This window comes from Salmo trutta, chromosome 5, assembly GCF_901001165.1.
Source record: "Salmo trutta chromosome 5, fSalTru1.1, whole genome shotgun sequence".
Taxonomy (NCBI): domain Eukaryota; kingdom Metazoa; phylum Chordata; class Actinopteri; order Salmoniformes; family Salmonidae; genus Salmo; species Salmo trutta.
The window spans coordinates 41438429-41453781 of NC_042961.1; the positions used below are offsets into that span (position 1 = coordinate 41438429).

Genomic DNA, 15353 nt, shown 5'->3' on the forward strand with positions numbered 1-15353 from the left:
TGTGGGAAGGTTGTATGCAAAATAACCTAAGGACAACCATGCTCTCACCAAGCTCTAAGAAACATATGGTTCTCAGAACGTTATGCGCTAGCTGGGCAGGATTCTACAGCTTTTAGAAGAACCATAAGATAAACAGATGAGAGAGGGAGAAAGGGGGAAAGAAGAGGAGAGGATAGAAGGAGAGGGTCTGGATGGGAGAGCTGCATAGCAGTGATCTGATCTGGCAGAGGGAAGATTGCAGGGCACTGGAAAGGACATTTTGTACTGGCGTACGAAAGGTCAGGTTCTGTACCCCTATTCTCCTCTTACCCCCGTACAGTCTGTACATGTGCGCGCGCACACACACACACACACACTGTCAGAACATGGCCAAATTAGGAGTAATGAATTGGATGTTGGCGCGAGAGATTCCCTTTTCAAACAAAACTAAAGAAAAACTTAACTTGTAACCCGTACCAACCTCTCATACAAAGCAATAGAAATCCACAACACACTTCAATGTCTTTTCAACTCAAGCACATTTGTCAAAATTACAGTTTATTTTGTAGGGCTCTTGCTCATTTTGACTCGGCGCAACCAAACAAGTGGTGACCCTTATTCATAAACATCCAGGGCCTAGGGTGTGCTGTTCTAGTCTGCTCGCCACGTCAGTCAGTGGCCATGACATGACACATTAGTATTCACACCATGGGGTAGGTGGAGTGGTGGAGGCTCTGTGTCTGCCAATCAGCTATGCCTTCAGCTAGCAACCAACGCTCATCAACGCCTTGCCTCGCAGATGACCTCCCTGGTGTGTTGCCATGGTGACTGCCTGTGGTACCGCCCCTCGCCGTCGAAACGCTGCAGTGCAGAGAAAAGGGGCAGGATTAGTGGGTTGATATCTCCCGTGAATCCACCAGTGGTTGCATCTGAAGTCAAGGTCACAAGACTGTGGGTGTCAGGCGGCGGTGTACGTGTCAGTGAACACGTCTTTTTCTGTGTGTTTGTGTGTGTGTGTGTGTACACCTTTGTGTGTTTTACAATGATGTGTACATGTGTGTTTGCGTTACAGTCTTGTGACCTTGACTTCAGATGCAACCACTGGTGGATTCACGGGAGGTAGTGTGTGTGTGTGGCATTTCCATCTAAAAGGACTAGAGGTTGACCGATTATGATTTTTTTCACCGCCGATACCGATTATTGAAGGACCAAAAAAAGCCGCTACCGATTAATCGGACGGTTTTTATATATATATATTTGTAATAATGACAATTACAACAATACTGAATGAACACTTATTTTAACTTAATATAATACATCAATAAAATCAATTTAGTCTCAAATAAATAATGAAACATGTTCAATTTGGTTTAAATAATGCAAAAACAAAGTGTTGGAGAAGAAAGTAAAAGTGCAAAATGTGCCATGTAAAAAAGTTCCTTGCTCAGAACATATAGGACTCTCTCTCTCTATACCATTTGTATTTCATATATCTTTGACTATTGGATGTTCTAATAGGTATTTTAGTATTGCCAGACTAATCTCGGGAGTTGATATGCTTAAAGTCATAAACAGCGCAATGCTTGAAGCACAGCGAAGAGCTCCTGGCAAATGCAGGAAAGTGCTGTTTGAATGAATGCTTACGAGCCTGCTGCTGCCTACCACCGCTCAGTCAGACTGCTCTATGAAACCATAGACTTAATTATAATATAATAACACACAGAAATACGAGCCTCAGGTCATTAATATGGTCAAATCCGGAAACTATCATTTCGAAACCAAAACGTTTATTCTTTCATAATTATGTACAATTCTGGCAAATTAATTGCGGTCTTTGTTAGGAAGAAATGGTCTTCACACAGTTCGCAACGAGCCAGGCGGCCCAAACTGCTGCATATACCCTGACTCTGCTTGCACAGAACGCAAGAGAAGTGACACAATTTCCCTAGTTAAAAGAAATTCATGTTAGCAGGCAATATTAACTAAATATGCAGGTTTAAAAAGATATGCTTGTGTATTGATTTTAAGAAAGGCATTGATGTTTATGGTTAGGTACACATTGGTGCAACGACAGTGTTTTTTCGCGAATGTGCTTGTTAAATCACCCGTTTGGCGAAGTAGGCTATGATTCAATGATAAATGAACAGGCACCGGATCGATTATATGCAACGCAGGACAAGCTAGATGAACTAGTAATACCATCAACCATGTGTAGTTAACTAGTGATTAAGTTAAGATTGATTGTTTTTTATAAGATAAATTTAATGCTAGCTAGAAACTTAACTTGGCTCCTTGCTGCACTCGCATAACAGGTAGTCAGCCTGCCACGCAGGCTCCTCGTGGAGTGCAATGTAATCGGCCATAATCAGTGTCCAAAAATGCAGATTACCGATTTTTATGAAAACTTGAAATCGGCCCTAATTAATCGGCCATTCCGATTAAGGTGGATGGTGTTGTCCAGTTTAGTCAAGTTTATTCATTATTAAGTGATTAAAACTCAGTTATGTTACCAAATCAGTAACGAAATTACTGCAATTGAACTGGCAACATTGGGAAATGATAATAGTCACAAACTACAGTTGGGTCACCTGCTACTGTCCTCCCTTCCACTGGCATACTGTTATGTTCAGCTCATAACTGTTTTTTTTGCCTTCTTTCTGTTGTCAAAGCAAGACTGCGAAAACAGTCTGGACAACCCCTCCTTCTCACTTTCTCTCTCTCTCTCTCCTATTTCTCTCCAGTTAATGCCACCTCTGACACCTGCCATGACACCTACCACCCACACTCTTAGAAAAAATGCTTCCAAAAGGATTTCTCGGATGTCCCCATTGGACAGGGGCGTCAAACTCATTCCATGGAGGGCCTTGTGTCTGCTGGTTTTTAGTTTTTCAGACCTGGACAACCAGGTGAGGGGAGTTCCTTACTAATCAGTGACCTTAATTCATCAATCAAGTCCAAGGGAAGGAGGGAAAACCCGCCGACACTCGACCCTCTGTGGAATGAGTTTGACACGTGCCGTAGGTGAACCCTTTGTGGTTCCAGCTAGAACCATTTTGGGTTCCAGGTAGAACCCCTTTTGGGTTCCATGTAGAACCCTCTGTGGAAGGTAGGACCATTCTAAGAATGTACCCTCTTTCCATTTACTGTGACGAGCATCCTCACCCATTGAGCACTGACCCACAACGGACGTCCATGGACTCTGAAAAGTAGTCGAAATTCGGTCAGTCTGCCCAGTCATAGACATCTGTTTCTGTCGTTTTGTCCTTTAGTAAGGCAGTTAACCCCCCTCAACAACAACTCCCGGATGACCAATGTGGCTGTCCCCCGCACCTCTCTGATTCAGAGGGGTTGGGTATAAACGTGGAAGTCAAGTTTGGGTTGGACCTTGTGTGCAATTGACGGTACAAATCAATGTAATCCTTTTGTGGCAGACATTTTTAAAGTGAGAAATCTGAGTCAACGTGTAATTCCGTCATCGTAGAATTGCCCTGTGGCTTCGGCTGCGAATGTGCATGTCTGTCATGTAGACCTTTCCATTACATGTAAGGCGATCCACTCCGGTCCAGTGTTGCAGTGCGGTGGTGGCCCGGCTGTGGAGTCTGCGTTGATTCTCTCCTCTCGTATGTTGGGACTCCCAGTCGCTTTCTCTGCAAACACCTCACCACTGGTCTGAGGTGGAGGAGGTGTGTGGAGGGTCTGAGGACAACACACACAGAGACATACACACACCTCGCTGACCCCATCCTCCTCGGGTTTCATCCTCACTGGAGTTTGTGTGTGTGTGTGTGTGTGTGTGTGTGTGTGTGTGTGTGTGTGTGTGTGTGTGTGTGTGTGTGTGTGTGTGTGCTGGAAGTCAGACAGTGTTGTTTATATTTCTGAATGTGATTATATTTTCTGATAGAGACCCCCGTCTAAATCAACAACTAGGAAGGCAGACTGTTCAATAGGGAGGCTAGGTCCACTTTTGGTCTACCTCCTGGCCTCATTGTATATGACTCTCTTTGGGATACTAGAAATATGATATGTGTTTAGATAACGTTCTCCTGTGGGTTTGGAGGAGAAGAGGGAATGTTTATACAGCTTGATTTAAGGTCTCAATGCAGAAATAGCCGGGTCACACAAAGTACCAGTCGACAGGGGGTCAATCCATTTGAATTCAAAATCTCTTTTTGACAGCATTCCTTTTGATTTAAACAAAACTTTTCATATGTTTGCCCGTGGAAAAAGTGGTCAGAAAATGACTTTTGGATCTGAATGCCAAAACATAAAAGGTGCTCAAAGTTGACCCATTTTGCAAACCGCAACATACTGAGACATTCGTGTCTTTATCACTGGAAAAGATAAACGGTTGAGTTTGATATCATTTAAAAGCTTACAAACAGGGTTGTCAAACTATTTTATAAATTATGCCTTTTTTAAACTTTTGACTTCAATTATCTAAACGCGTAAACTCTGTTTTTTTTAAAAGTTTAGACCCTACTTTACATCATCTGAGGTTTTGGGGTTGTGCCTGCTATCGGTTGAGACACAAAATGCTCTTGAATACAACAGGGTGGGTGTCAATTCAATCATAGAAATATAAATCATAGAATGGTCATATCCCATCAGACCACTGCAATTTAGCTGGTACACCATTTACATTTTAATTTAATTGTAACTTCTAATTACTACCACAAAGATGGCCACCGGTACTCCCACCATCAAATGTCAACTTAAATGGTCATGTCCATTCTATTATCTATATTTCTATGATTTCAATAGGTTTCCTATGGAGGATTGACAGTATAATTTAAAACAACAGATATTCTCTGATGTGTGGACCTCCAACCATTGAAAGTTGAAATTGTAATTTTATTCCCATTTTAGTACATTTATCAGCCAAAACATGACACCCACCCTGTATTCAAGAGCATTTTTTGTCTCAACCGTTGGCGGGCACAACATAAAAACCTAAAATAAAATAAAATAAGCTACACGTTTTTAGATAATTAAAAATTAAAAATTAAAAAAAATTACATGATTTTATTTTTAATTGAATAAATTATAAAATAGTTTGACAACCCTGTTTGTAAGCTTTTAAACGTGTATTGCTTTCTGTGCAGTTCTATAAAGGGAAAATATGTTTGGAAGGTTTCATTCAAGTCAAATAGATTTACCCCAGTGCTATGGGTGGGGTGCTAGGCAGTGGCTCAGTCACTTCTAGGAATCTCTGGTTCTCTGGCTCATGCCGGAACTGTAGTCTGTCATTAAATGGGTATCAATGAAACTGCTAAATGGTATACATGCTTAGGGATATGGCAACTAATCCATTGTGCATGACTTTGGGAATCTGCCATCTACAATGTGCTATTTTCTAACAGACTGAATATTTTGTGCTTTCTTTCCTCCCAAATGCATGCTATGAAAACCCTTTCTCTTAGTTATAACTGAAGAAACCTAGTTTGCTAAAATCTATGATGAATTGTGCCCATTGTTCACAATTGACTTTTTCATTTGGAAAACTTTAGGGACACCCGTGTCTACATATAGCTACCTAAATGAATGTGACCCAATTACAGTGCATTCAGAAAGTATTCAGACCCCTTGACTTTTTCTAAAAGTGTTTATGTTACAGCCTTATTCTAAAATGGATTAAATAAAATCAAAATCACAATCAAATCTACACACAATACATAATGACAAAGCAAAAACAGGTTTTTAGACATTTTTGCACATTTATTAAAACAGGAATACCTTATTTACATACAGTACCAGTCAAAAGTTGGGACACCTACTCATTCAAGGGTTTGAGTTTGCAAAGCTGTCATTAAGGCAAAGAGTGGCTACTCAAATATAAAATATATTTCGATTTGTTTAACGCTTTTTTTGGTTACTATGTGATTCCATGTGTTATTTCAGTTTTGACGTCTTCACTATTATTCTACAATGTAGAAAATAGTAAAAATAAAGAAAAACCCTTGAATGAGTAGGTGTGTCCAAACTTTTGACTGCTACTGTAAGTATTCAGACCTTTTGTAAATGAGTCTTGAAAATTAGCTCAGGTGCATCCTTTTTCCATTGATCATCCTTGAGATGTTTCTACAACCTGATTGCAGTCCACCAGTGGTAAATTCAATTGATTGGACATGATTTGGAAAGGCACACACCTGTCTATATAAGGTCCCACAGTTGACGTGCATGTCAGAGCAAAAACCAAGCCAAGAGGTCGAAGGAATTGTTTGTAGAGCTCCGAGACAGGATTGTGTCGAGGCACAGATCTGAGGAAGGGTACCAAAAAATGTCTGCTGCATTGAAAGTCCCCAAGAACACAGTGGCCTCCATTATTCTTAAATGGAAAAAGTTTGGAACCACCAAGACTCTTCCTAGAACTGGCTGCCTGGCCAAACTGAGCAATCGGGGGAGAAGGGCCTTGGTCAGGGAGGTGACATAGAACCCGATGGTCACTCTTACAGAGCTCCAGAGTTCCTCTGTGGAGATTGTTGTCCTTCTGGAAGTTTTTCCCATCTTTGCAGCACTCCAACAATCAGGCCTTCTATGGTAGAGTAACTAGATGGAAGCCACTCCTCAGTAAAAGTCACATGACAACACGCTTGGAGTTTGCCAAAAGGCACCTAAAGACTCTCCGACCATGAGAAACAAGATTTTCTGGTCTGATGAAACCGAGATTGAACTCTTTGGCCTGAATGCCTAGTGTCACCTCTGAAGGAAGCCTGGCACCATCCCTATGATGAAGCATGGTGGTGGCAGCATCATGCTGTGGAGATGTTTTCCAGCATTAGGGACTGGGAGACTAGTCAGGATCGAGGGAAAGATGAACAGAGCAAAGTACAGAGATCCTTGATGAAAACCTGTTCCAGATCGCTCAGGACCTCAGAATAGGGCGAAGGTTCAACTTCCAACAGGACAATGACCCTAAGCACACATCCAAGACAAAGCAGGAGTGGCTTCGAGAAAAGTCTTTGAATGTCCTTGTGGCCCAGCCAGAGCCCGGACTTGAACCCGATCGAACATCTCTGGAGAGGCCTCCGGAGTGGTGCAGTGGTCTTAGGCACTGCATCGCAGTCCTAGCTATACCACTAGAGATCCTGGTTCAAGTCCAGTCTCTGTCGCAGCTGGCCTTGACCGGGAGAACCATGGGGCGGCGTACAATTGGCCCAGCTTTGTCCGGGTCAGGGGAGGGTTTGGCCGGCCGGGATGTCCTTGTCCCATCGTGCTCTAGCAACTCCTGTGGCGGGCCAGGTGCATGCATGCTGACACGGTCGCCAGGTGTACGGTATTTCCTCCGACACATTGGTGCGGCTGGATCCTCGTGTTTCAGAGGATGCATGGCTCTCGACCTTCACCTCTCCCGAGTCCGAACGGGAGTTGCAGAGATGGGACAAGACTAACTACCAATTGGATACCTTGAAATTGAGGAGAAAAAGGGAAGAAAGAAACCTGAAAATAGCTGTGCAGCAACATTCCCCATCCAACCTGACAGAGCTTGAGAGGATCTGCAGAGAAAAATGGGAGAAACTCCCCAAATACAGGTGTGCCAAGCTTGTAGCGTCATGCCAAAGAAGACTCGATGCTGTAATCGCTGCCAAAGGTGCTTCAACAAAGTACTGAGTAAAGTGTCTGAATACTTATGTAAATGTGATATTTCTGGTTTAAATTTTTTATCAATTTGCTAACATCTCTAAAAACCAGTGTTTGCTTTGTCATTATGGGGTATTGTGTGTCGACTGATGAGGGGAGGAAACTGTAACGTAACAAAATGTGGAAAAAGTCATGGGGTCTGAATATTTTCCAAATGTACTTAATGTCATGTAAAATAACAACAACAACAACAACCACAGCCAGTACTGTTTTACTGTTACAATAGGAGTAGGTCTACCTGTAGCTGCCATAGTGTGAGAAAAGGCACTTACTGTACACAGTCCCAGCCCTGCCCCAGTTATTCTGAATGGCTGGCGTTGTGAGGGCAAATAGACTGTCAGTCTATTTGGACCACTGTGTTGACACAACCCAGGCCCTCATATTTACCCTCTTTGGCTGTTTCATGAAAACCTCACCCTCGGGACATTGGGCCGGACTGACTTGCCATGTGTTCCTGTTGTGGTTATAAACACAGATTTTAAAAACGTGAAAAAGAAGTAAAAGGAAGTAGGGGTGCGTGCTCGGGGGTAGTAGGCGGTACCTGCTTAGTAGAGTGTTGGTCCTGCGCTCTTAACCTGAACTGGATTAGTCCCACACTCTCCACTCCAACCCCCTTCAGTCATCACTTCAGGCAGGCCTCGGTAGTACTGCACTATCACGCTGACTACTGAGAAGCCGAAAAGAACGACACGTATAGAATGTAGGTCTGTTGCACTTGGCAGAAAGATGAAGTGTCACTACAGATGAGATGCAGTTCTTAAAGGGACATCACACTTTCAAATCAAAGTCTGTCAGACGTTTTCAGACCTCTGAAGTATTCTAATATCAAGATGAAACCACAACTGATGCCGTGGGCTGTGGTATAATCTTGACCCCACTCTACATTTTGAGGTCTGAAAACATCTGACAGTTGAATTTTGAGTAAAATGTGTCTTTAAGTTCCAGTACCCTTTGCCATCAAATCTAACTGTCTCTGTCGGTCTCTGTGTCAGTGCGGGGATGTCGCCCTGGGAAGATCGTGCAGATGTCAGAGGCTGAGGTGAGGGGCCTCTGCATCAAGTCCAGAGAGATCTTCCTCAGCCAGCCCATCCTCCTGGAACTGGAGGCTCCCCTCAAAATCTGTGGTAGGTGGTGATGACGACGACAGTGATGATGAATCCCCACTACATCTCCCCTCCACTTTCTAACCCCGTCACATCGAGTGTGATTATTATAGCGCCATACAATTACATTAGTATAGGATCTCTGTCTAGCGCATTGAGTCAAAGCCTCTCCGGGGGATTATGAAGATCTGTTGGTCTGCGCATCTCGAACACACATCGTTTCCCCTCATGTCCAGTTCCGCACCTGTCATTCATGAATTGCCCTGACTGTGGATAGCTAGGCTAGGGTAGTTTACGTTCCTCCTTTCTCTCCCCTCCTCCCTCTCTCAGGTGACATCCACGGCCAGTACACGGACCTGCTGCGGCTCTTTGAGTACGGGGGCTTCCCGCCCGAGGCCAACTACCTGTTCCTGGGGGACTACGTGGACCGAGGGAAGCAGTCCCTGGAAACCATCTGTCTACTGCTGGCCTACAAGATCAAATACCCAGAGAACTTCTTCCTGCTCAGGGGCAACCACGAGTGTGCCTCCATCAACCGTATCTACGGTTTCTACGACGAGTGTGAGTAGCACGCCTGCTTGCGCGCACGCTCCGCACACACATAAACTTCAATACATTGCCTAGTGCAATTGTTTGCGTTTCATACAAGTAACTGAGCCAAATACCCCACCGCGGCACGCACACTAACGAATGCTTATTTGGAAAAACAAAATGCAGCCATTCAACACAGGGCGGCGTCTGTTACAAGAGTCAAGTTGCTGGAATTACAAGATCCCAGATGATGTTATAAAGTGTGTTTTTTTGTCTCACTGTTTCTCCAGGTAAGCGCAGATTCAACATAAAGCTGTGGAAGACATTTACTGACTGCTTCAACTGCCTTCCCATCGCTGCCATCGTGGATGAGAAGATCTTCTGTTGCCATGGAGGTACGGCACGGCTGGAGGAGCTGTCACTCAAACTCCCTGTCGATGACTTGGCTGTTAAACGATCATCGCCTTGCTCAGCAAATGAATGTGAAAGTTGATGTAGCAAACCTTTTCTCCTAACTGTCAGTCAAACGAACACCCTATAGAACTAATAAGTCACATCATTATTTTGTGCGTTACAATAATTATTACATACTACGCATGTATTTAACGTGTGTACAATGGAATAACAATGCAAGCAGGCATTGGACATGAGTCATGACTATGACTAGGTGCAAAAAAATTGTTAAAGGCTCTGTGTAGAGCAGTATCCTACAACATGCTGGTTCTGGCAGGAAAAGTGACCTTGAAAGTGTGTGGATTTTAAATGGATGTGTTTTCGATTACTGTGACTGAGTGCTATTGTCTCTGTGCTCCTCTGTCTCCTACCAGGCCTCTCTCCAGACCTGCAGTCTATGGAGCAGATCCGTCGCATCATGAGACCCACAGACGTCCCTGACACGGGTAGGTCCACACACACACACACACACACACACACACACACACCTCTCCAACATTACAAAAACAAGTGCTATTTCCTTTAGCGGACAGTAGTGGTCAGTATTTCCTAAGCAAAAGGTGATTGAATTGCCCACAGTAAAGTGTGATCCCAGATTATTGTACTGTACAATGTAGCTAATTCTTTAAAGATTTTCAGATTCTCTAAATCAATTGACTTTTGACATGACCATATATGGGTTATTTAAAAATTATTTAAAAGACTGTTCATGTGTCCAGGATCAACCTATTGTTATGGTCACTACAGTAGACCTATGTATAGTTATATCTAAATAAGGTTCTGATACTCACTGTATAAGTCACAGAAAACCTGACTATCTGGTTCATTTTAAAGAGAAGTACATTTTGACCAAGTCCAGTATCGGCTCATCAGACCTTTCTAGAACACATCTCCTTATATGGGAGCGATGTGAACCACCGAAGCCATTGTTCATGTCTCAGATCCTGCTGTGTGTGTGTGTGTGTGTGTGTGTGTGTGTGTGTCTTCCAGGGTTGCTGTGTGACCTGCTGTGGTCGGACCCAGACAAAGACGTTCAGGGTTGGGGGGAGAACGACCGTGGGGTCTCGTTCACATTTGGGGCTGATGTGGTCAGCAAGTTCCTCAACCGTCACGATCTGGACCTCATCTGCAGAGCCCACCAGGTACAACTGAACTGACCTGTCATTCTGATAGGAAATAAAAAGCACTATCCACTGGGCACAAACTGGTTGAGTCAACATTGTTTCAACATAATTAGTCAACGCATTGTGACGTGGAATCTGCGTGGAACATACATTTTATTGGGGAAAAAAAGTCATCAACATAAACTGTTGTTTTGACGGTAACATTTCAACCACACGATTGTGTCATCATGGTAACCAAATTTCAACATAGACAAACCTTGTATAAAATATGTTGAATTTGTACCTATAAAAAAAATGTCAGATCTTCAATGTTATATCCACTATCAGAAAAAACAATAGGCTGGGTCAGCACCTCCTACTAAAGAATTGATATATCTACAGTCTCCCATCCAGGGTTTTAACCAAGCCCAGCCCTGATTATCTATGATATTTGACACTGACTATTACCAATGTGCTATCGTGAGAATGACTGTTGAGAGCTTCACTTAAAAACTAAATAGATTCACTGTTGCTATACGTCATTTCAAAGGGTATATTTAACAGAGCAAATTAAATGTGACCGTACTTTATCGCTTTTATCATCAATCATCAATCAAACATTCATGGCCAGTGACCTTTGCCCTTCCTATTCTACCTTTCCTGTGTCTTTCCAACGGTCTATCTTTCCCATAAAGGATAGGGGGATACCTAGTAAGTTGTACAACTGAAATGTGTCTTCCGCATTTAACCCAACCTTTCTGAATCAGAGAGGTGCGGGGGGCTGCCTTAATCGGCATCCATGTCATCGGCGCCCGGGGGAACAGTGGGTTCCCTTACTCAGGGGCAGAACGACAGATTATTACTTTGTCAGCTCGGGGATTTGATCCAGCGACCTTTTGGTTATTGGCCCAACGCTCCTACCCTCCAGGCTCATAAGCCACTCCTTAAAAAAAATACATTTACTACCTTCACTCTTAGATAAAGAACTGATACACACAGACAACAGCACATGAAAAGTATCATACACCTCACTTGCTGTTGCAATACTACAACTTAACTCTGTAAAATACATTGACTATCTTGACTGTGATACTGCGGGTCCTCTGATGTGCTGACTGTGTGTGTGTGTGTCTCCACCAGGTGGTGGAGGATGGATACGAGTTCTTTGCCAAGCGGCAGCTGGTGACTCTGTTCTCAGCTCCTAACTACTGTGGAGAGTTTGACAATGCCGGCGGCATGATGAGTGTTGACGAGACCCTGATGTGCTCCTTCCAGGTAAAAGCAGCGCCATTGGCACCACTGACAACCACAGCTGGCTTCCGTCTGTATGGCGTACAATTGGTGCGGATGTAAAAATCGGAGACACCGACTGCGAACATTCTCATAAGTCCCTAAAATGTATCATTCCACACAGTGAAGTTTGTACAATGTTTCAGCAATAAGCCTCTTGTCCATTTTATATTGTAACTATATCACGACTACCACTCGGATACACCTGGGGCCGAACAACCCTTAGGTGTGATATAATTATACTGTTTAGTCTCTTATTGTGTCTATTAGTATTAATGATTCCCCAAACATATTAAAGAATTGGGTAGAATTATACAGGTGGTATATGCCTTTGATTGGGATTTAGATGTATGACCCGTGTATCTGCATCTGTCCACTGTAACTGTGCAGATCCTGAAGCCATCTGAGAAGAAGGCCAAGTACCAGTACGGAGGGATGAACTCCGGCCGACCCGTCACCCCGCCCCGCACAGCTGTCCCGCCAAAGAAACGGTGAAGGCGGGAGCGAGAGCGAGGAAGGAGGTGAACGGACGTCGTGGACGAGCGACGGTCCCTCATCCGCTTTCCACAAGAGAAACACTTGTTAGAGAAAGTAGATAAAACCCAAAGCAAAGTTTTTGATTTTATGCCCCCCCGCCACCCCCACCCGTTTTTTTTACTTTAATTCCCCTCTGAACTTTTGTCACGCACCGTTCTCCTGAAAAAGGCATTTTTAGCAACTGTGTAACCAACCACACTTGATGTTTTTAAAGTAGTCATTCTGTTTGCAGAAGTGTTTTTTCTTCTTCATTGTTTCCCTTCTTGCGTTTTTGGGCTTATGACAGAATGACGGGCTACTAGTTCCAGTTGAGCATTTCATTCCTATACAGTAAGAACAGGTGTTAATGACGACTGCTGGGTTTTCAATAAATTCAAATGGGGAATAAACCTTTTTATTAGATGCTGCGGTTTTTTATTTTATTGATCGTGCCTTCGATGCAGAAACAAATAGAACACCTAATCCATTAATCCTTGTTTGTTTCGATGTCCACTCAAGTACTGAACAAAGACATGAACCAAAATCTAAAAACAATCCATTTAATGGCATCAAAAACTATTCCAACAGCAAGTCAAATTCCTCAACACAGAATAACTACGCAAAACATGTACATAGACATAGCCACGATTCCCTTTGCTGTAGTAGCGCATGTTAAATGTTTGTTGCACAATCATACAGTACGACCCTGACAGAGCAAAGCCCTGCTCACAGCCACAACCTAAAACTGATTGGCACCATTGTGGTTCCATAAAACAAAGCTGAAATTGTATTATAACACTGTACCGTATACATGTATGCAACAATGGCATTTATATTCCTGAGAAGACTCTCTTCTCATAACCAGGGTCTCAAAAACCATGTTAAGGCTTTGTGCCTAAAGTACTTTTACAACAGCTATCATTTAACTATCTACAACTAATAATTGAATCACTATTGCCTCAATCTGGTCTCGCTTCCTAAAAAGAGGTTATTCAAAAGTATGTCGGACTCTTGGCCTTTGCTATTTTTCAGCCTTTCCTACTCAAGTAATGTGTTATTACGCAACTCTAGGCTGTCAACGGTGATCTACAGTATACGACCTCACTGTGACGACAATCCCATGTTAAATCATTCAGATAAGGTCATAACCCAGAGTCCTGACTCCTGCCAGAAATAAGTCATAGTTATGGTTCCGATTCTCCACCATTTTCCTGAAGTGTGCACACTCCTCGCTATGGATTTAAAAGCATTGGTTGGAGGGACAGTGGTGGTTCTAGACCATTTCAACTGGGGGGGCCAAGCTGGGGCCAGTTGTACTGCTAGAGGGACCAGTTACATTAATAACGGATGTAAAAAAAAAGAACGATAGCAAAAATGTGTTATGTAAAAATTATTTCATACTCCACATTTAGGGGGGCCACAAGGGGGTCCAAAATTGTTGTCACAGGGGCACTGGACCCCCTGCCCCCCCAGAACCGCTAGTGTGGAGGGAGTTTACACTTTCCACTATTGTTAACATCAATGCAAGAAAGTGTACACTATGGGAGAAGGGTGGAGAATTGGGGTGTATTCAAACAGGGCCATTGTTCTCATCAGCCCTTCATCCAGCCCTTTTGAAACCAAACGGCTGTTTCACTCAACAACACTTTATGCACAGGTACCTCGTTTATGACTTAGTTCACTCCATTCCGAAAACTCACTCATACACCTTGATCAAATCAAAAGCAAAGATTTCATGAGAGGGAAATTAGAATAAAGAGATTCTCTGGTACTTTTGTATACCTTTTAGCTAGTAGTTCTGAAAGTAGCGCTCATGAGCCAAAAATGGTTTCCGAAAATTGCATACTACGTCACGTGCAGATATGTCCACCACGTCATGGCTCTCCCTCCGCTGTGTGCGCATCTCGCTAGCGGCCACTCAAATGGATATAACTCGAATTGCTAGGTTGGCCCAACGTGGGGGAAAATGTCGGGAAAATGAAACGGCTTCTAGAAAAAGTGGCTTTCCAACTAGGGATTTTGTTGCTAATTGAGGTAAGACAGTAATTCTGCTCATAGACTACGCATGTATAAATTACACCTTGACACAGCCCAAAGTGGAAGGTTAAAAAAAGACTTAGAAGTCACAAGTTCCGGAGCATTAAACAATAAAACAATGGAGAATAAAACAAGAGTAATGGAGAAAGTCTAGAAACCAAAAAAGAGCAAACACACACACAAAATGGTTCATGCAATAGTTTGTAAGGTTCTAATCATTGCGTTCATTTCTAGAACAAAATTGGAAATGGGCAAAAATAAATACATTTATAGTCCTAAAAATCTATAGCTTGAAAGCCCAGTTTTAGAAAATAAAGTGATTTGTTGTCATTTATTGTGTTCATGGCACTCTTAATACTGGCAGTTTAAAAATGTAAAATCTGACTCCAAGTCAGTCATTGTGGCCATGACACATTCAATAAATGAAAATTGGCAGAGAATTGTGTCTCGAATTGTGATTTAGTGTTATGGTAATGTCTTAAAATGTAAGGCCCTATAATGGCCTACTGTAATGCAGTTTAGCTAGTAGTCCCACTGTCTGTGTGACGCTCTATGAAGTATGAAGCTCAAAGATTTGCAGATACAGACACCTTGCCCAGAGCTAACTCGTCAATCAATGACAGCTAGAAGCCATTCTAGTCTGTGATCCTACTTCAAACACTATAGTTTACTCTAGTAAAATGACCAACAGCGAAACAAAACC

The 15353-nt window shown here is 42.9% G+C and overlaps 1 protein-coding gene and 1 long non-coding RNA gene across 2 annotated transcripts in view; one reads left to right on the forward strand and one right to left on the reverse strand.

Annotated features, from left to right (window-relative positions):
• Positions 1-15090, forward strand: part of LOC115194159 (serine/threonine-protein phosphatase PP1-beta catalytic subunit) — a 30406-nt gene extending 15316 nt beyond the window's left edge. Inside the window, exons 2-8 of the mRNA XM_029753609.1 lie at positions 8610-8741; positions 9051-9281; positions 9542-9646; positions 10079-10150; positions 10695-10846; positions 11948-12082; positions 12488-15090. Coding sequence (XP_029609469.1) covers positions 8610-8741; positions 9051-9281; positions 9542-9646; positions 10079-10150; positions 10695-10846; positions 11948-12082; positions 12488-12592 — 932 coding nt within the window. The 3' untranslated portion in view covers positions 12593-15090. The remainder of the gene's footprint in view (positions 1-8609; positions 8742-9050; positions 9282-9541; positions 9647-10078; positions 10151-10694; positions 10847-11947; positions 12083-12487) is intronic.
• LOC115194160 (uncharacterized) lies at positions 500-3664 on the reverse strand. Its single transcript, XR_003878306.1, has 2 exons — positions 3142-3664; positions 500-840 (listed from the first exon to the last, which is right to left on the reverse strand). It is a non-coding gene; the product is annotated as an uncharacterized LOC115194160 (long non-coding RNA).
• Positions 15091-15353: the final 263 nt, after the last annotated feature.